The following is a 23,234-nucleotide window of genomic DNA, read 5'->3' on the forward strand; positions in this document are numbered from 1 at the left end:
CTTAGAAACTTCTCCTGGAGACAAGAGGATATCTCTGTTTAACTGGAACAAAAAATAGTTAGAGTACCAAATAGACACATATCTGCAACTCTAAATCGTTGATATGGTACTCAACTTTTGGTAAAGAAAGAAAAGGGTCAAAGACCTATAAAGGTTGAATTTTGACCGTAATTTATGATGATTTTAGAAAAAAAGCTCAGGTCACAAACTGCAAATATATATTACCCAAGAGCATCCTTTTGCAGTTGTGAGGTTTGAGCCAGTTTTGACCACGGAGAGAGAAACTACATAGTTACCATATCTTTAAATAATCAAATACCTCTTCAATGTATGTGTATCCAACATTCTTCTGTAAGACTGTTGCTTAGACTCTAGTTACTTGGATGCTGTGCTGCCATATGACCTTAATTTTAAAGAAGATTAAATCATTTACACATTTATACTTAAATACCTTAAACACCCTGCTTTTGTCAAGTTCTACTTGGTTAAACAATGATAACATTTCTTATACCTCTCATTTATCTAAAGTTTACATTACTGACATCTGACGGTTTAAATACAACAAATTTTGTAAAAATTGAAAGTGACAGAAACTTGAACCTTGGACAGAGTATAATAGGTTTACATAATTAGGTGGTTGTCAAAATTTATTTTTTTATGAAAATACATACATGTACTCGTATCTTCAGTATAAAATTTAGCTACATTGCCATAGTGGAAATTCCATTTCACAAAACAACATGATAACATCATACCTATTCTTTGGGGCCTTGCTTCCACAATGTTGTTAAAGTTTTCATTGCTTTGTGTGGATCTAAGTTTTTGCAGCTGAGAGGCCATGCCTTTGAAATTCTCCGTTATGTTATCCAGTGCTGCTCTTCGCTGATCACCTGACAATGGTTGCCATTTTGGAAGGTGCTTGAATCTAAAATAAATAAAGAAAAGAATCTTAAACCAAGGTATACCATATATCAGAAATTTCCACTATATTCCTCTTATGATTAAGATGCTGCACTGAATCTACACACTGTGTTTACAGTGATTTCAGCAAAGACATAATTTTGTCAAACCTACATGAATGTACACAAGTCTCTGAAATGTGGTTCACACCAGTACATGTACTAGGGTCATTCATGTTTACAAAAATATTAATCTGTGAAACCATACCGTACACTGGTCTATCTTCAATGATGGTTTAAAGACTACTTATCATACAAGTACAAACATATATTTTCATCCACTGAGTACCGGTATGTTTTGCTCTACAAAGTCAATGTGATTGATGATTCATGCAGGCTATGAAGGTAGCTATCATTGCAGAATTTTTTTTATCACCATCAGCTAATGCAAGTTGTGCATTTATGTATTTTTCTGTAATGTTGTCTACATTCATATCATCATGAATCACCAAAGAATGCATATAATTGTTTAAATATATGTAAGTCCTATTCTTTTAGCATCAAATAAACCAATTTATTGTATGTTCTAATGATATGAAATTTGAAAAGTACCTGAATGCCTTTGGATTTTTCTGATATGTACACCATGCGGCCTCTGCACAAAGACTGTGGTCTCCAAACATGTGAGGGACAACCATCTCCAATTTTGATGTCAGCTCTTCTTCAGAATTATGTTTTGAGGAGATTGCATACATAAAGCATCTGGTCACATATGAAATTGTACCAGTTGGTTTCAGTTGTTTTTGTGATCTTTGGCTAGTGTATACAGCTGTTTTGTCAAGTTCTTTTTCCGATGATTCTTGTCCTGCTTCTTTTGAAGGGATGGCAAGTCATTTCTTAGTCACGCCGCAGTGGTGGAATCATTATCAGCATGTATGGTCTGAACCTCACATCCATCTTCCTTCATCCGATATAACATTGCTGAAGCCATATATGGTTCCATGGCCTTACTAGAACCTACAACACAAAAATTAATTCATATTAATCATGTTTATACTGATAAATTAAAAGTGCTATGACTTTACCTCAAGAAAATCATTCATTTTTTTTTCTTTAATGTTGGTCTCGACTTAGTGACACTTACCAGTATTTACATTAATAATATCATTTGTAGTAGCTCTTTGCTAGCATATATATACATGTATTATCACTACATTAACATATGAACAATTTCAAGACATACAAACCTGACCAATTACTGCTACAGTTGTGATTTGGTACTGTTTCATTTCTATCAAAATGATACTGGCAAACTCTACATGTCTTTGACCTCACATCAAACTCAAGAACCTTTCAACTTTGAGTACCTATAACACTTGCGTGGCCTATTGATTTATAAGACAAACATTTTTAACTAACAAATGCTAACTGGAGTCCATGAACACCTATTTATTTAAGATATACAACAAAATGTCTACCCTACATGTATACATATATATATATATATATATATATATATATATATATATATATATATATATATATATATAGTCATTTTTAAAAATTGAATTTATCACTTATGTATTTAGGGCATGATGTATCTTTATCTCCATAATAATTGGATTCGTTCTACACTAAATAAATCTAGCTTTATAACATTCAATGACAGGCAGTAATGTTCATACCAGTACTACTATTGTACTGACAGCCAGATCCTCTGGTCTGCCATCCAGCATCAAAACTGCACTCCAATTGGACTGATGTAGCATCCGTTTCTTCCTCTCTAGCTCTACGTCAAGACTCTTTGGCCTGTTTTACAATTGATGCTGAGATCTCTTTTTCTTTTTTCTTTAATGTGGTGGTATCAATTGGTGGAATGTTACAGGTACTGAGAAAATTGATGACATGAGTTGGTCCCATACCAGAATGTATCATAGCTGAGGATATAAAATAATACAATTATAAGATATGAATCAGTAAAAAAAAATTATGATAAAGCAATACATGAACTTTTTAAATGAGCAATGTATGTTCATGTGATTTAGTATGCAGGTGAAAAGTCAAGTCTCAATTGGAAACTTGAAGTGTCTCTGGTGTACTGACTGTACCAGTGCTCTAAACACAGAGCTACAGCTGAGTTTGATATTTAGACAGTCAGATACTTGTTAACCTAATGACATATCACATAATTATGTTAAGAAAATGTTACCTTAACAATCTCCGATCCTCAGCAATGTTTGATAACTCTAAACTATCCGGATGTTTTATTACAAATAACTTAAAAATGATGAAGATTTTGTAATGCATTATTGAAGCAAAGTTGTTGATCGTTACAATATCTATCAGAAAAAAATATTGCCACGCCCATTTATGACGTAATTAGGGATTTTTAGGGGCCAAACTACCTAGACTTTAACGCAATATATCTAGCGATGGAGACATATTTTGTTAGGCAATGTAAAAAAGAAAATGTTTGCATTGATGATTCTTATCAATTTCACTAATCAAAAGACCAATGTCTGTCCCCATTAAGGATCTAGAGGGTTGGCCCCTAAGATATTTAAACATTTGTATCTCAAAAATGATCAACAATTTTAAGTACGTGTAAGAACAAAAAATGTTAGTATTTGTAAGACCGTTCGAATGAATTAAAGAAAAAGGGGCTGGACCCTTACATTTGTAAATTAGGGGCCAAGGCACTCGTTAAATCTATTATAAATAACTTAAAAACGATAAATATTAAGATTTTGTAATGCATTATAGAAGCAAAGTTGTTGATCCTAGCAATATATATTAGAAAAAGTCATTGCCACTTCTATTTTTTACGTAATTAGGGATTTTTAGGTGCCAAAGTACGTAAACTTGGACGTAATACTAGTATATCTAAAAAAGAGACATATTTTGTTAAGCATTGTAGAAAAGAAAATGTCTGTATTGATAATTTCAATCCAATCCACTAATCAAAACTCTAATGTCTGTCCCCATTAAGGATCTAGAGGGCTGGCCCCATGAATATTCAATCATTTGTATCTAAAAAATGATCAACAATTTTAAATAAGTGTAAGAACAAAAAATGTTAATATTCGTGAGACCTTTCGAATGGACTCAAGAAAAAGGGTTGGCCCCTTAAATTAGGAGCCAAGACACTCGTAGAGTCTTTTACTTATATCTTAAAAACGATCAAGATTTTTGTAATGCATTATAGAAACAAAGTTGTTGATCGTAACAATATCAGTTAGTAAAACTCATTGCCACACCAATTGATGACGTAATAAGGTATTTTATTGGACTAAAATCTTAAATCTTTAATGTGCTGTATGTGGAAAAGCAAAACACTTTGTTAATCATTTTTAAAGGATATTGACAATAGCCTACATTATCTGAAAAGGAGTGGTTGAGGAGGAATTCTGAAATTTCATGATATTTTAATCGTATCGTTTAGAAATTGAACGGAAGACCTACTCGTTACTCGTAACGAGATCGTGTCTAGTTACAGACCCTGAAACATGCTACTACACCAGTTGCACGGTTCGGTTCGGTACGCTTTCTGAACGGTACGATTCGCTTTGTGAACGGTACGGTTCGTTTTGTGAACGGTACGGTTCGCTTTGTTAACGGTACGGTACGCTTTGTGAACGGAAAGGTTCGCTTCTTGCACAATACGCTTTGCTAAAAATAGCTGCACGCTTTGTGAACGGTTTGAGCGCTTTATTAATGATGTAGGCGTGGCCTGAACGCTTTGATGTTCTATATATAATTTTGTATAGTCTCTGACCGATCTACTTCAGCAAGGTGACACTGTAATTATGACAAGAATGTTTTTTTTATTTATATGATATATTGCAAAAGTATTTTAATCGATCTATATAAAATCAGAACCTCCATCCGTTCCCCCGTTTTTGATACGTTGCGTGAAACGAGTACTTGGTGACAACCCGGAATTTTGATGTCTGTTATTATTAGTTTTGAATTTAGATTAATGTAATAATTTAGATAGATTAAAAGAACTGTTTGACTTTCATCCGATATATTTTTGTTAATTCAGCGAGCTGTCGATAATTTTACAAAGCATCTAAAGTTTTTATTTCTATACATGTACTTGAGTTGAAGTCATTAAATATTTCTAGTCCATTTAAAATTACTATGAAAAATTGCCCCGACTTTATTCAGATATTTCTTTAGTTTTTTTATCGTTGTCTTGATTCTCGGCTAGTTGTTATTATTCATAATTTGTATGATCATTTTTTATTGCGTACTACTGTAGTACTAATGCCGATAGCCGATTGCCCTAGTGAATAGACGATGATATGTAAAATTAATGATAAGATAAACAATGAATTTCAGATATGAAATCTTGAAAACAACTGTTATATAGTTTTTTCACACGAATGTTTATTCATTTGAATATTGATTCTATGATTTTCTGCACTTGTTCGTATATACAGATCATATCTACATGTAACCCGTCATCGCTTCTCTTATCTGAACTAAGATCGCGTGTATAGTCAAAAAATGACTATTAGTTTTTTGTTTTTCCGTTAAACTATACATGTACATGTAACATATTTCTTACGATATGTACACAACTGGATATACATGTACACAACAAGTCAATAACTTTTATATATATAATGACGATATTTATCATTCTGTTGAACAAGTGTCCGCTCTTCACTGTATGCTGACGTTTTACAATTGCTGACTAACCTGTTTATATTTTATTTACCTTTTTACACACATACTTGTTGTAAACAGGACAAGAAAAGATACCCGGTAATCAACAAATAGATGTTAAAAGTGATAAATATATAAGAATTTATCTAGAAAAAAAAAATACGACAGCAAGGGAAAACGACTCTGATCCCCATGCAGTACATGAACCTCATGTATAATCATGAAATAGGAAAGAAATTATTGTTGAATAATTTAAAATAGGAACATTCTTTTCAATAGAGATTTAAGAAAACATATTTTAGCTATTGCTATATAGATTTAATTGCAGAAAAAGTCCTTAACATTTAGGTTAAAAAATATATTTTGGGGTTTGAAATGCATAACATTGATTCAGTGCTAAGACAAAGCGTCAGGTTGAACTAGACTTTCAATATACCTCCTTAGAATTGAACATAGTATCCGAACACGTTTTTTGATGTCGTCAGTACATACTTATCCTATATCATTCATCAAGACCGTAAAAGTATTTAGTGACCGATATCAGCAAGTCTAAATTGTTTCTTATTAATAACCTTAATCTTTAATTTTTCAAAATCGTCACAAAAGATTAGGCATTTATAATGAACGGACATTGGTTTTGCTGTTGTGACTTTGAAGCTGTAATTGTGTTCTTCGAATTGTGCCGTATTTCTTTATTAAATACAGATTTTAAATGTCTAATTAACCATAAACATTGATTTGTACTAAAGGGTTAAAAAATTAAATATTATGATATTAATCTTCTTGTCAAATGCTTAACAAAATAAAATGAAGAATACCTTTATCTTTCAGAATCACCACTTGATCGAGCTATTCTGATGCAGTGGCAGGATGAAAACAGAAAATTTGTTTCAACGCGAGCTTGTAAAGAAGTAGAAAAACTCATAAACAGTAAGAACATGGTGGTTGTGACTGGTAACTCGGGGTCTGGGAAGTCTGCCATTATACAACATATAGCGTTGTGTTATAGGAGTCAAGGATGGACGGTGAAACCTGTATATAACGTGAAGGAAGTCACTGATACATATTTCTCAGTAGATGTATTACAAAGCAGAATCCTTTTCGTATTCAATGATCCTATTGGCAACGAATCCTTCGATGAAATAGCCTATAATTCATGGAATGAACACAATGAAAGGTTAAAAGCTTGTTTAAAAAGTAACAAGATGTTGCTCTCAAGTAGAAAGTATATTCTGCTTGATGATAGGGTTAGAGGAATGTTAAAAGATACATTATGCATCATTGATCTTAGTGATGACAAACATAAACTGAATAATGGAGAAAAAGAAAAACATTTTAAGGAGTTACGCATCAAACGAGGGTCTTTTAAAAGACGATATTAGTGGAATTTTGATGACTGAGGAGTATTTTCCGTTATTATGCAAACTTTATTTTAGCGACAAAAATAACCAGACAATAGGACCGCGATTTTTTAAAGAACCTTTTAACGTATGTCAGGAACAAATAAGAAATTTCAGAAATGACTCCAAAAAGGAATGCAACGAAAAATACTGTGCTCTTGTTCTTCTTGTTCTGTGTAACAATCAGCTTTGTGTTGAGGATATACCTGAAAAAGATTGCTTAAAGGAAAAATTTGAACTTGCTTTGAAACTCTGTGGAATGATGGCAAACACAGCATCTCATATTATTGGTGACGCTCTAAAGACTCTAGAGGGATTTTTTGTCAAGAAGATTGAGGACACCTACTACTTTTATCACGATTTTGTAATGGAAGTTACCACCTATGTGTTTGGAACAGACTATCCGAGAGAAACAATACAGTATGCAGATATTGGTTTCCTTAGACGACGTGTAAACTTAAAAAGCAGTAACGACAATAGAAAAGAAGAAGTTCATATATTTACCATATATTTAAGTGATAAATATGTTAGCGATCTAGCGGATAGACTTTTTAAGGATGTATTTGGAGATCGTCTGTTGGATGTTGTTCTCAATCCATGTATGAGGAATGAGAAGGTGGCTACATGTTTCATACAAAAATTAAAAGATAACCCGGAAAAACTGCACAACTTACTTGCAGCAAAAAAGTTTCACATGAAGTTTAGAAAGCAAGAACATTATGAAGAATTAAAGCAATTATTTGGTTCCAAACTTGGGTTTCTGTATTATGAAGATGAAGCACACATTCTTAGTGCTATAATTGTATTTTGTCATACAAATGTGTCAAAACATTGTTTAGAAACTCTACAGCGAATGAGACATTCTCTTAAAGATACTTCTCTTTTTTCTGCGGTTTGTTGCAATGGTTCGATTGATTTGTTCAACGTCTTTCCAAAAGAACAAATTAAATGGTTTTTGGTGAAAAAGTGGGGGCAATACAACCCTATTCACATTGTTTCCCTGTTTCATAATCATGAAATATTGCGGGAGCTGATTCAGGTGAGGAATAATGTGAATTTGAAAACCAATGGGAGATATGGATACACTCCCTTGATGTTGGCAGTTTGCAATACGGACACAAGCGAACACAAAAATAAGGAAACAAGAAATCAGTCAATTGATATCACTGTTGAACTTTTACTGACTCATGGAGCTGACATTAATATCGGTGATCCATTCTTAGGGACTCCTATCCATTTAGCAAGTTGTGTAGGGAGCAATCACACTGTAGAATTTTTATTAGAAAAAGGAGCAGATATTAATTCATGTGACACAAACAAAGAAACTCCTCTGCATAAAGCCAGTGGAAAGGGGCGTGAAAGCACGGTACAACTTTTATTAAAAAAAGGAGCAGATATTAATTCATGTGACAAAAACAGAGAAACACCTCTACATAAAGCCAGTGAATCGGGACGTGAAAGCACTGTACAACTTTTATTAGAAAAAGGAGCAGATATTCATTCATGTGACACAAACAAAGAAACGCCTCTACATAAAGCCAGTCAATGGGGACATAATAGCACGGTACAACTTTTATTAGAAAAAGGAGCAGATGTTAATTCATGTGACCTTAACAAAGAAACTCCTCTAGATAAAGCCAGTAGACGGGGACATGAACGAACTGTACAGCTTTTATTAGATAAAGGAGCAGATATTAATTCTTGTGACACAAACAAAGAAAGTCCTCTACATAAAGCAATTAAAAAGGGACATGAAAGCACTGTGCAACTTGTATTAGATAAAGGAGCAAATATTTATTCATGTGATAAAAACAAAGAAACTCCTTTACATAAAGCCGGTGAAAGGGGACGTGAAAGCGAAAGCACGGTACAACTTTTATTAAAAAAAGGAGCAAATATTAATTCATGTGACACATATAGAGAAACCCCTCTACACAAATTCAGTGAAATGGGACATAATAGCACGGTACAACTTTTATGAGATAAAGGAGCAGATATTAATTCGTGTGACACAAACGAAGAAACTCCTCTACATAAAGCAAGTAAATGTGGAAGTGAAAGCACTATAAGCTTTTATTAGAAAACGGAGCAGATATTAATTCATGTGACATATACAATCAAACTCCTCTACATAAATCCAGTGGAAGGGGACATGAAAACACTGTTCAACTTTTATTAGATAAAGGAGCAGATATCAATTCATGCGATATATACAAAGAAACTCCCCTACACAAAGCAAGTGAAATGGGACACGAAAGCACTATACATCTTTTATTAGATAAAGGAGCAGATATTAATTCATGTAACACAAACAAAGAAACTGCTCTACATACAGCAATTAAATGTGGAGAGGAAATCACTGTAAAACTTTTATTAGATAAAGGAGCAAATATTATTCTATGTGACACAAACAAAGAAAGTCTTCTCCATTATGCCAGTCAATGGGGACTTGAAAGCACTGTACATCTTTTATTAGATAAAGGATCAGATATTAATTCATGTGACAAATACAATGAAACCCCTCTACATAAAGCCAGTGAATCGGGACATGAAAAAACTGCACAGCTTTTATTAGATAAAGGAGCAGATATTAATTCATGTGACGAAAACAAACAAACTCCTCTGCATAAAGCCAGTGGAAAGGGGCGTGAAAGCACTGTACAACTTTTATTAGATAAAGGGGCAGATATTAATTCACGTGACACAAACAAAGAATCTGCTCTACATAAAGCCAGTGAATGGGGACATGATAGCACAGTACGACTTTTATTAGATAACGGAACATATATTAATTCATGTGACAAATACAATGAAACCCCTCTACATAAAGCGAGTGAAGGAGGACATGAAAGCACTGTAGAGATTTTATTAGATAAAGGAGCAGATATTAATTCATGTGACAAATACAATGAAACTCCTCTACATAAATCAATTAAATGTGGACGTAAAAGCACTGTGCAACTTATATTAGATAAAGGAGCAGATATTAATTCATGTGACAAATACAATGAAACTTCTCTACATAAAGCCAGTGGAAAGGGGCGTGAAAGCACGGTACAACTTTTATTAGATAAAGGGGCAGATATCAATTCACATGACACAAACAAAGAAACGCCTCTACATAAAGCCAGTGAATCGGGACATAAAAGACCTGCACAGCTTTTATTAGATAAAGGAGCAGATATTAATTCATGTGATAAATACAATGAAACCCCTTTACATAAAGCCAAATTACTGGGACATGAAAACACTGTACAACTTTAATCAGATAAAGGGCAAATATTAATTCATGTGACACAAAGAAACTCAAGTGAACAGGGATATGAAAGCACTGCACATCATTTATTAAATAGATGAGCAGATATTAATTTACATGAGCCACAAACAAAGAAACTACACTACATTAAGCAAAAAAAAAATGGGACTAAAAAGCACTGTACAAATTTTTATTGAAAAAAAGGAGAAGATATTAATTCATGTGGCAGTAAAAAAGACACTCCTCTCCAAAATGCCAATAAAAGAGGACATAAAAGCATTACACAACTTCTATTGGATAAAGAAACAGATACTAGTTCATGTAAGGAAAACAAAGAATCTCCTCTACATATAGCCTGTAAAAAAGGACATGAACATTTTGTCTTTTTTTTATTTGATCAAGGAGCAGATATTAAATTTTTTGACAATAAGAAACAAACTCCTTTACATATAGCCGGTTATTCGGGAAATAATAGCAATATGCACATTTAAATAAGTAAAGGGGCCAACTTTATTTACTCGATAACGACAGAAAAACTCCTCTACTTAGAGCCTGAAAAGATAAAAACAAATACCTTTTATTGTTAATAAGTAAACCAGCAAACGTCCAATCACATGTTGAAAACAAAAACAAATCATTTTACATAAAGTAAGTGGAGGGGGACACGAAAGCACTGTCAACTTTTATAAGGTAAAAGAGCCAACGTTTATTGATGTGCTTAGGAAGGATAAACTCCTCGTTATAAACGTAAAAGCATTGTGCAATTTAAATCAGTAAAAACGCAGACATTATTTTAAGTGATCAATACAAAGCCATTTCTCTTCATAAAGCCAGTAAAAATGAACTGAAACAATTTTTACTGGGTAAGGTAGCAAATGTAATATTTTGGTAATTTATTCAAGGAAACGTCCCTGTATAAACATGAACAAAAGAGGCATGGAAGAACTGTGCAAATTTTACAAGACACTACTCAATGTGCTCTATTCTACTCAGTATTATATCAAAATAAATATATTAAGCTATACCAGGTATGTTTCCACTTTCTTAAGACCAAAGCTATTAAAAAAAATATTTTAAAAAATACATTCATATCAGTACGTATTGGAAACTTATTGATGTGCACAATTAAAATTGTAATGAACAACGTTACAGAATGACGTGTGTGTCGGGTATACCTAACGCGAACAGTGTCTGAGTAAACATTAACTTGTATGTAATTTATGAATAAAATCGCCTTTTAATGAAATATATTTCCAAAATTAATATTTGATCCAGTTTATACAGTGTCTGAGTAAACATTAACTTGCACATGTATGTAATTTAGTCATAACTAAATTCGCTTTTTAATGAAATATTTTTCCAAATATAATATTTGATTCAGTTTATACTCAACTGTACAGTATATGAACAAATGACAATAACAAACTGTATTTCAATTGTACTCACTATTAAATAATTTTGATATATTTCAAATTTAGTTGTATTGCAATTTTACTTACTTTTATAATATTTATATTGGATTTTAAACTATGTTGTATTTCAACTGTATGTATTTTGCACTAATGGCCGCTTGATGCCAAAAATGTTTAGGAAATTGACATTGCGCCAGTTGAACTCTGCTATCGCTGAGGCAATATATTATTGTGAGTTCTTAATACCCTTCCTGGATTTTTGTTCGTATACCAAAACACATTTTGACTGCGTTTACGGACAGCGTTATAGAGTAATTGACTTTGTATATGAGCAACATATCGTTTGTTATTCGGCTATTTCAGAACAACCGAAATCAGACAAATATAAATTAGCTAGTAAGGAGTAGCAGTATCAATTTTATCGTTGGACCGACAGACCGGTCAGCATCAAATTAAACCAATTGCATTAACATTCGTTTGTTAGTATTATTGTTGATATGAAATACTGTAAACACACTACATTTGACTGCGTATTCTATTTAGCATTTTTAGCGGAATGCGGCTTCCGCTAAATCCAGTACACGCTAAATGCAATGCATATACATGTACGTTTAAGAATAGTCACATTCACGAATACGCTAAGTCAAATCCACGCCAACTGGTTCAAAAACTATTTTCCGCCAATTATCGTACACGCCAAAGAAATATAATATGTTTACAGTGAACTATGTAGAATACATTTGCTTCTTTTACTCGTCTCTACCTGTTGGAAGGCTAGGTGGTAAATAATCTAACATCAGATATTCCCTCAATATTCATATATACTATGTTTAGCATTAAACAAAATATATTAAATATGAATATATACAGAGCTCTTCTTCTTAGAAGATTAAAATAGTCCAAAATAGCCACGACTATTAAGCCCCCTTAAAAACCTCATAGCAACACACTTTGAAAAGAAAAATCTAATTCAAAGTGCATAAAACCTAAAACCAAATATACGCACTTTCATTTGCTCAAGCGTGTTACACGTATAAGTGTATTTAAAAGACTTATTTTGGAGCACTCCAATCTCCACAAAACCTTCAACAATTTTTTTTTCAAAGTGCGCTGGTATCGAAAACATCCATTTGTTTTGAAAAAAAAAATCTTTCAAAATGCGTTGACTTGATCCCGCAATTTGAATTATTTCGGAAGCCCATTGTAACTGATCATTGTGTTTTTAATGTAATTTCTTTGTAGCTTTTAACTAACTTGTTTACGACAGTTTTGTGTTTTTATAATGCTTTTGTTTGTAAATTTGCAAACAAATATGGACTAAAGAAGTATTAAACAATTTTAGAAAAATGATTTTGTTTTCAATTGATAGTGATAACATAGGTTTTTTTCCCCATATATTCATGTTATGAATTAGTTTTTAGTTCCGAGATAAACAATCACATGTATTTCTCTGATTCGAATGTCGATGATTGATACTTCACTGGTTCTATCGGGCCAATCATTGCAAACATTTTGATCGTATGTTACAGTAATAACCATTTGGAAAGCATTGTAAACGAACTAGAAAACTAAAACTAGTACATTTATTAGTACATGACATTTCAAAACAGAAATTCGATAACTGAGCATTCACTTACTCTGAATCATATAAACTAATGTTCGTTAACATATGACGTTCACAAGAGACATGTCTACTTATTCGCACCTGAACCTCTTTAATATGCCTTCCTTACATCTTAACCCTGTCCCGTAAAATGACAAGCTATACTAAGCATTCTTAATATTTTACATATCAAAAACAGAAACTCGATAATTAAGCAATCCCTTACTTTGAAACATGCATACAAGTGTTCGTTCATATTGCCGTTTATATGCAGACCTGCCTGCATATTTTCACTTAAACTATTTGGTAGTTATCTACTTTAACTTAAACGCTGTATTTTAAAAGCATGCTACTAAGACATGGTGAAAAATAATGACACATGGATTTCAAATGTTAGGAAAAAACTGTACACCTTAGGCTTGGCTTATTTATATCATAGTACTATGAACGAGAATGTGTGATGTCTATAAACAAAAAGTTGTTAACGATATAAGCAATTCGTCAAAATGTATATTGTATAAACATATTGTTGATTACTTTTGTTTACAAGTTTATCTAAATAAATTAATTCATGTAAAATATTGTAAATTAATTACACGATAACGGTTGTCTTCACAAGACTTAAATATTGAAACAGGGAGGTATGATAATTTAACACGTGATTGTCAAAAATGTGACTTTTGTAACTTAAATGATATAGAAGATGAGTACCATTTTTACTTATTTGTACATCACTGCGTAGTTTAAGAGAACAGTTTATTCAAAAATACTACTCCCGAAAACCAAGTGTGTATAAAGTTATTTATTTTCTCCTTCACTTTATTCATCCGCAAATAAAACATTTCTTTTCTATAGCAATCAATAACAAAAACTCATTACAAATGCAACAATTTATTATTATAGACATGAGTTATGTACTCATCTTTATTTATAAATACATATCAACGCGTTTATCTTCTTCTTGGTCTTCTGTAGGACAATATACAAATTAAATATTCATTTAATTAAGGATTCCCTACATCTTGATGACGTCTGTTTTTTGAAGTTTTCTACAAAATAAAGAATCTAAACCAATATTAATTTCGATTTACCCTGAGTTATGTTCTTCAATATCAGACATATTGAAAGCTGAATACGAACTCGATTGACCACATGTAAGATACACCTGTTTAAATACCTGTGACATATAACACGCATATATCCATCCGCATTATTTAAATCCTACGCCTAACTCTAGAAAACATATCGAACACACTTACAAAAGAGTTCCATATGCTAACGAAAAGAAATTAAAACAGTTAATACCTTCTTCAAATAACAAAGGACTGTGTAATCTAGGGAAATATTTATATTATGCCAACAAACATCGAACTACATGTATTAATGTGAATAATCAAAATTGATTATGTAAACTTTGTATATTGCTACCCTATTGTATTTGAAATGTATGTTTACATGTATAACCTATGAGATATTTGTCTCTCGGAATAAAGAACTTGAAGTTGATCATGGAGGTCGAGGCGTGATCAATCTGATTTATGACTTGATTACCCCTCGACCGTAATCATAGGCGTCAGAACCGGGGGGGGGGGGGGGGGGCTTAGCCCACTACATGTACTTTTTTGCAAAGTCAGACATAACCATAAGGATACCATTGTTTTTGCTTGTCAAGATTTCTTATAAGTCTAGCCCATCCTCCTTTTCAATAACTTCCGACGCCATTAGTTCATACAATTTTCATGATTAGATATTACATTATTGATTTTTTATGCATATTCAAATAGGAATGCAAATCCCACTCAACTAAACGTCATTGATAAAGTTACTAAACTCTACATTAAATAACCGTTTTGCAGTGATATAATAAAAAACCCAAAATAAAATAACCAAGTACAATTTTTTACTGAAATATTCATTGTTCATAAAAGTTATTTTGAAAGCCTATGGGCTTCTATGTCATGGCTTGCAGACAAGAATCTGATATTTGAAATACAAATCAGTTCTCTATAAAGATCTAGAGTGTGAGAGAAAAGATACATTAACTTTTTTGTTCAGATAAACAGGGTTAATCTTGGAGTTGAGGTTTCCCATTCCCTCTTAAATACTCGTGCACTTAGTGTACATTAATAGCCGATTTCCAAGATCTTATCGTCTTTACTGCGGAGGTAGAAAAGTTGCTGTCACGTGATCATTTGTTAGGCATAAAAAATGGCAGATCAGCATCATCATATCGATGAAAAAACCGCCCCAGAATTACGCATTTTTTTGAGAGAAAGGGGGATCAGTTGTAATGAATATGGAAAGTTCACGTTAGTCAGGTTGGCTCAAGTCGCACTAGAACTTCAGTTACCGATCATTGTCGCGAAAGACGACTTCAAAGTCATAAACTTGAAACGGCGCACCATACGAAGTCTTGATGGAGAAGAAATTGTCGCCCCAGATATTACGACTATTATAAGTCGCTTTACAAAGAATCTTAAAGAACTTCCTTGTCTGGAAATATGCGATGTGTTGATATATTTGCTGCGATGTTCTGCCTGGTCAGATAACAGATTAAAGAATTACAGACAAGACAACGGATATAAACTGTGCAAAGATGGACACATTAGTAATGTGCAGATATACAACATTCCAAACTCAGATTATAATTACGTTTCGGCCACATGTGTTAGGGAAACAATTTTAAGCGTGAAACCGTATATTACATGGATATTACAGAAAAAGGATGGCCAAGTAATGTCTGCTGGATGTGCATGTGTTGCGTGAGTGTTTATCACTACAGTACTGAATAAAAAGTTTAATGCATTACAAAATTATGTCAATAAAACATTATATTCATCAACACATATTCATTTAGTAATGTTTACACTGAATTTGCTTTTAAAATTAGTGGGAAATTATAAGACATGCGCGGATCTGAGGGGGGGGGGGGGGGGGTCCAGACCCCCTCCCCCCTGCAAAATTCTTTTCTTTCTGTAACGGTGAAAGATTGTGCGTTCGGTAACTTCAAAGGGATGTAACTAAGGAGACTAGAGTGGACTCTCCCAGAATGCTGGTTACCCCTTTGACGGGTGGAACGACCCAATCTTATATAAGGACGCGCTGAGAATTTCTCAGAGAGAACTCGTCTAGCAGCAGAAGAGACAAGACGTCCAAGAAGAAGAAGCGAAAGAGAGAGGAAGAGCAAGGGTCGAAGTGAGTAGCACCAGTGGGTAGAGAAGTCGAGAGGAATTGTGGTGGGGTACCAGGAGAAGTAATCCTGAATAAGGGTGAAATGACCTGGTACTCCACGAACACAATAAGAACTCTGACAAGTAACACGGTGCAGGGTGCCCGGCTCTAGGACACGTACACACACCTCGCCTTACATTGATTATTTTGTTTTAAATCCAATCATTCATACTCAGGCAGAGTAAAGGAAAATTATTAATATATTTAATACCCTATTCCCTTGAAAAGAACTCAGTAGGTAACACGTTACATTTTGGTGGCAGCCGGTCATGGGATAGGGTAAATTTGATCGTTTGATTTTTGATAAATTAATCATTGTGTTTGAAATTTTTGTTTTTGTGTGTGGTTAACGTATTTTTGTGACTTGGTGTAGCTGGTGACTGAGTGCAGTTGGTAACCGAGTATAGTTTTGGTACCGTGTATTGATTCCGAGTGAAGTAAAGTTACCAGGTCGCATTGAAAGTTACTTTGTTCTGAGCACAAAGATACTGTGTGCAGAATAAAGGGTACTGTGTTCTGTGCACCGGGATACTGTGTACAGATTTAAAGGTACTGAGTGCTAAAAGTATTTTAGAGAGCAGTTCCCGTGAACAAGGTACAAGGAACTGATCAGTTTGAGACATTAGGTGAATCAGTACACATTTAAATATGGATGTTGAGCAGGAGTTGTTAGCAGATCTTGAGAAGATTGATGCGGAGAGACAAAGATTGAAAGAAAAGTTGCAGATGATGATGCATAAGCAATCACCTGCTAAGGTAACTAAGTCATCTATGGTGAGTGATTTGAGTTGTACAGATGCAGGTGCACAACGACCGCAAGATGATACCATGGCTGAGTTGAACAGACGATATTTGCATGGAAGTCCAAGTTATGAATTATATGGACCAGATGAAAAGGGTGCACGTCCAAAAGTTAGAGCAAATGATCTATGTGAAGATATGTCTACACTGCGGTTTACGGAGGGAGATAAGGAATTCTACCAAAGGACTTCAACACCTGGTGTCCATTTCTCGTCGCCAGAAACCAGAACCACGTCTACGCCGACAAGTGTTACTTTGAGCTTGGCTAAGGACAGTTACACAATGCCTAGTATACCAAGGGCTTGGGGTTCTAATGTCACACCTATGAAAAATGAAATGATTGATAATCAGCAGTTTGGAAAAACTGTGATGAAGCCAGCTACGTTCGATGGTACTGGTTCGTGGATAGATTATAGAGCGCATTTTGAGGCATGTGGTAACATAAATATGTGGAATGACAGACAAAAGGGCCTTTACCTTGCTGCATCTCTGCGAGGACAAGCTCAAACGGTGTTGGGGAATATGCGTCAAGACAATGCATGCGCTTATAGGGACCTTTGTGAAGCGTTAGAGGCAAGGTTCGCCCCAGCAAACCAAACAGAATTGTACAGGGCTATGTTAAAAGAGAAGCGCCAAAAATTAACTGAAACATTGCCTGAACTAGGTGAGAGCATAAGACGTCTGACACATTTAGCTTACCCTAGTGCACCATGTGAAGTCACAGAAATGATAGCCAAGGATCAATTTGTTGATGCTCTCACCGACTTCGATATGAGGTTGCGAATTCAACAGTCAAGACCTAAGTCGCTGAATGAGGCTATACGACTCGCCGTAGAGATAGAGGCATTTTGTAGGGCTGAGCGACAAAGACGCGACTTAAGCTACGCAAGGGGAGCCTCTGGAGAAAAACCAGATACACAAGAAACTAATGTCAGAGGTGAGTTCAAAGAACTGAGAGATGAACTAAGGGCATCTCTTCGAGAACTTGAGCTCAAGATAGCGGCTTTAACAGATAGCAAGTCAAACACGACAACTACAAACACGATGAACACTGACGGTTCACAGAGTAAAGGCAGTTTTCCTTACAAGTGTCATAATTGTGGTACAAGAGGACACAGGGCAAGAGATTGTTTTGCTCAGAAAAGGGCAGGTTGTGGTCAATGCATGTCTCAGAGGCAGAAGAGGACATCGAGTCAATCTGAAGATGAAACTGAAAATACATTGAAACAACATAGTCCTATACCAGGTTCAAGCTTCCTTACTCAGACTCGCATCGATGTTCAGTCAGGTCTATTTGTAAAAGTAACCGTGAATGGTATACTCTGTAACTTTTTAGTTGACACAGGAGCTAGTTTGACAATTATTTCTCATAGTGTTTATGAGAATATTACAAAATCCAAGGGAAATGCACTTGCTCCAAGTACCCAGAGCATTATACTAGCTGATGGAGCCCTGTTACAAACTAAAGGAAAATGTAATCTTCGGATTAACATTGGTAAATCGGAATTTGAATTTACGACTGTAGTAGCAGACATCAATACTGATGGAATTTTGGGTTTGGATTTCTTGAAGAAGAATAGATGTTTGGTGGACGTCGCATCAGCTAAGATGTATATCGAAGAATCAGAACATGAGCTGCAACTGAAGGGGCATTTGGGGTGTTTCAATGTCAGCTTGAAAGAAACTGTATGTCCACCACCTCGCACTGAGATGATATGTCCAGACCCGTGGTCATTACCCTTTACAGAACTACAAAAGCGAGAACATCTTATCACGTGTGCGACAGAAGACTTGAGGAAGCGGCGATTTGAATGCAGTCAGTGTGACAAAGCCTTTGCCAAATCTTCACTTCTCGTTCGACACCAGAAAAGAGTCCACTGTTCGAAAGACACGGTAAACGCACCAGAGACATCCAGTAGTTTTATGAATGCTGTCGTCACAGAGTCAGATGATGAACAAGAATGGCTTGAAGACCCTGGTGACCTTATCTATGAGCCTAACCTTGAATCCGGCAGGACCATTCGCAAGAAGACGTCTCCTTCACTGCCTGGAGTCAAACGCAAGGCACCCGAGCAAACACCAAACAAAGAAACGCCTACCTCATCAAGTGTGAGTGCAGAGACAACTGGACATCAAGAGGCGCCCTTGATTCCATTCCATTGTCCCTGCTGCAAGACACAAGCTACCACAAATGACGCTAGCACACAGACAGATGGGAGCAGTCACCAAAGAACAGTGCGAGTTATCAGAAGATATCAGAAAGACGGAGAAAGTGTTGAGAGATTCGAGGAGGATATTTGGAACGCATGAGCCTGTGTTGAAGAATGTGATGTGACGAGGAAACATTGTTTTAAAATGATGGTCTATATTGTTAGTGCTCTTGTTTGTTTTGATAATTTTGTTATCTATGGGGAAGGAAAGATATTCCTGTTTAAAGACACTTGATTTTTACCCCATTGTTATTTTTGTATTAAAATCAATCACTTTTTACCAAAAAAAAAAAAAAAAAATATGTTAATAAAGAGAAAAATTCTTTGTTCTCTGATCATTGGACATGCGGGACGCATGTATATCGAGGCGTGGGTAGTGTAACGGTGAAAGATTGTGCGTTCGGTAACTTCAAAGGGATGTAACTAAGGAGACTAGAGTGGACTCTCCCAGAATGCTGGTTACCCCTTTGACGGGTGGAACGACCCAATCTTATATAAGGACGCGCTGAGAATTTCTCAGAGAGAACTCGTCTAGCAGCAGAAGAGACAAGACGTCCAAGAAGAAGAAGCGAAAGAGAGAGGAAGAGCAAGGGTCGAAGTGAGTAGCACCAGTGGGTAGAGAAGTCGAGAGGAATTGTGGTGGGGTACCAGGAGAAGTAATCCTGAATAAGGGTGAAATGACCTGGTACTCCACGAACACAATAAGAACTCTGACAAGTAACACGGTGCAGGGTGCCCGGCTCTAGGACACGTACACACACCTCGCCTTACATTGATTATTTTGTTTTAAATCCAATCATTCATACTCAGGCAGAGTAAAGGAAAATTATTAATATATTTAATACCCTATTCCCTTGAAAAGAACTCAGTAGGTAACACGTTACATTTCTTTAAATTTTTTAAAAATTACATTATATACTCCCCCCCCCCATAACCGACAAACTCAAATAACCGTCGGACCCCCTCCCCCCTGGAAAAATTTTCTGGATTTGTGCATTTAGGATCTACATTTGCAGGCATGTATCGTGTATTGCTCATTGTTTTCAAAGTGTGGGGGGGGGGGGGCACTAATGACAATTTAAGGGGGCCTGCCCTGCTACATGCTTGATAGTGCAAAGATTTTCCAAATGTATTGTGATGTTTTATCTAGGAGCACTGTTCATTGTTTTGTAAATCAGTATAGATGTATTAGCAAATATACACACTTTACAATTCAGATTTAATCATTTTTAGGGATGATGGAACGTGTAAACACTGCACAGCTTTACTGTTTTCCTTGGCTGATTTTTGCACTCACCATATGGACAGGAACACACAAGTAGGAACAGATCGCCCGTGCATATGGGACATACCTAGAAAAGTGTCAGTTCCCACAAAAATTGATGACCTTGATGTTAGATACAATAAAAATAATCTGTGCATTGCACCTACAGTACAGGCAACGCGGATCCCGTGTTTCCCGCGCCCCGTCACGGTATAAACACATCGAGGTGATCGGCCAGGTGAGACAGGTATACCGCGTTCCCATCACGGTAAACTCATCATCTACCTGTCCCCGCCACGGTAAAATTATCGATGGAAAAGTATCGTATACAAGCGGGAGTTATCTCCCCGAATGACAAATAAATTGAATGTTTCTTTATATTTAATGACGATATTTAACCAGATTTTGACAGAGATTATAATCGAAATACTTGGAGTCTTTTTTACTATTTTTTTTATTTCATATCTATTAAATAAATTATAAAAGTATTTAATTTAATACTTGTGCAGCAATTGCAAATAAAATATTTTCGAAACCATTATCATATTTTAAGAAGGTCGTTAAATTAAAAATTATCATGAAATGATTTTAATTGCCAATAAAATTATAAACGTGTACGCAGTGTAATTGTGTTTTCTTAACAATTAATTGGTCCGCCTACATTTGTATTGTTTGTTTTGAAGTCCATGCGTGTCAACTAATGATTAGCAAGTGATTAAAAATTAGGGCTTCCTATAAAATTACCAACACGTTATTTTTAGCATGTTCCGTTCATTTCTTACAAGGTCTTTTACGTGTAAAGAACATTTTTTGTGAATTCTTGTTTTAGTGAATTTGTGTTGCGTTACTTTAGGTACGTGTATGGCTCGTCGTTTGTCATTGCGCGAGGATTCCCACTTTCAAGTGCGTTACGTTTGCGAAGCCGTGTGTTTTTCAAGACTTTGTCTGACTGAGAGAGTAAGGAGCCTTAGAGATACCCAGAGTTGCTTAAAATTATGTAATCGAAAGATATTGTGGGTATCCCATGTCATGGTGTCGTGATGGTGTACCAGCTACCCGCCGTGACGGAGGTTAGCGTTTGCTCGCGACCCCCCCCCTCTCTTTCTCTTAACAGAATAACTAGATAAAAAATTTTGAGAAGGAAATGTTATTAAACCGTTCTTATGTTCTTACACATTTCAAAGAAATTAAGAACATGTTTTCAAAGTTTTGCATTTCATGCCGATAAAAAAATATTTCAGTAAATGTATTGATATCATTTATGTGATCATGTACATGTAATCTTATTGAATATAAAGCTACTACAAATATGTAAACCCGTTTCCCGTTATCGTAACCTTACCACCCCCCACCATCCCCCAACTGTCGAAGTTAACTTTATTTGACTTTAGTCCCAATTGTTTTACACAGAGGTGTGAAACCGTCGCACTGACAGGAAATCACTCCACGCTTGAACGCACAGAATACACAGGAATGAGGCAGGTAGATAATCTGTGTAACGATTGACCAAGAAGAAATCTACATGCATATCAAACAATTTTACTAATAGCTATATCAAATAATTGATTGATTATACTGCGTTCTTTAACCGCTAAACGTGTTGAAGATGTTCCTTCCCGCAAAAACATCCATTATAAACTAATGCGAGATAGAGAAAAAACAAAACGAATTAAACTTTCCAAACACAGTATATCATGCATCACGAACATTGTAAAAAAAACTTAACTGTTAAACATACTTCTTATTTTCTTTATTAAAAATAAAACTAATAGAACGAAACTTTATCATGGAGGAAACACGTGGTAGAGTTAGCGGGTTGATTTGATTGACAGGTGCAGCACGTGGACTCAAATCTGAAATTGCATGATGGATTCAATCACAGTGTACCATATTCTTTTATGAATACTAATTTTATGAATATTTAGTATTGGATATTAGTATATTTCACATAAGTGTACGTTAAATTACGCCTAAACGTCTCTCTCTCTCTCTCTCTCTCTCTCTCTCTCTCTCTCTCTCTCTCTCTCTCTCTCTCTCTCTCTCTCTCTCTCTTGTAAGGTGTTGTGCGATTAGACGAAGCCATACGCAATATAGACTTTTTCTTTTGTCGTGAATAGGTGTGAAAACCCTCAAGGGCATGTCGTTTTCTACCCAGAAAATGATCGTGACTTTAACTTTATATGTATACACAGGAAACGCATACTGATACACGTTATGATTCCATGTGCTTTAACGAAGCACCAACTTTATATATGAATGATAATTTTATTATTGAATGGAAAAATAGATTTCTTAGTTGATTCCCGACATTTGTTCATTTCTCAATTTAAAACATACACAAGTCATGTATTGACAGTTTACGGCGCTATGCGTGTCAACTTATAAAATGAGAAGATGCATGAAATTTCTCTGCATTGATACGAGTTCAACTAATGAAAATATTTAATTTTAAGATTGTTATAAAAACAGGATTATCAACTAATA

General features: G+C 34.9%; 4 protein-coding genes across 4 annotated transcripts in view; all 4 read left to right on the plus strand.

Moving 5' to 3' along the window:
• The window catches only part of LOC105328615 (uncharacterized), a 111,277-nt gene extending 103,949 nt beyond the window's left edge, over window positions 1-7,328 (plus strand). The window contains exon 7 of the mRNA XM_066069394.1: window positions 6,405-7,328. Within this exon, the coding sequence (XP_065925466.1) occupies window positions 6,405-6,955 (551 nt within the window). The 3' untranslated portion in view covers window positions 6,956-7,328. The remainder of the gene's footprint in view (window positions 1-6,404) is intronic.
• The window catches only part of LOC105340291 (uncharacterized), a 754,579-nt gene that overhangs the window by 263,633 nt on the left and 467,712 nt on the right, over window positions 1-23,234 (plus strand). The window lies entirely within an intron of this gene.
• On the plus strand, window positions 6,966-8,954 carry LOC136270753 (uncharacterized). The gene has a single exon (XM_066069390.1). It carries the CDS (start codon window positions 6,966-6,968, stop codon window positions 8,952-8,954), a length of 1,989 nt encoding a protein of 662 aa, XP_065925462.1.
• On the plus strand, window positions 9,179-10,949 carry LOC136270755 (ankyrin repeat, PH and SEC7 domain containing protein secG-like). Its single transcript, XM_066069396.1, has one exon. The coding sequence runs from the start codon at window positions 9,218-9,220 to the stop codon at window positions 10,235-10,237; it is 1,020 nt and encodes a 339-aa protein (XP_065925468.1). The 5' UTR covers window positions 9,179-9,217; the 3' UTR covers window positions 10,238-10,949.

This window comes from Magallana gigas, chromosome 8 (assembly GCF_963853765.1).
Source record: "Magallana gigas chromosome 8, xbMagGiga1.1, whole genome shotgun sequence".
NCBI classification, from domain to species: Eukaryota; Metazoa; Mollusca; class Bivalvia; order Ostreida; family Ostreidae; genus Magallana; species Magallana gigas.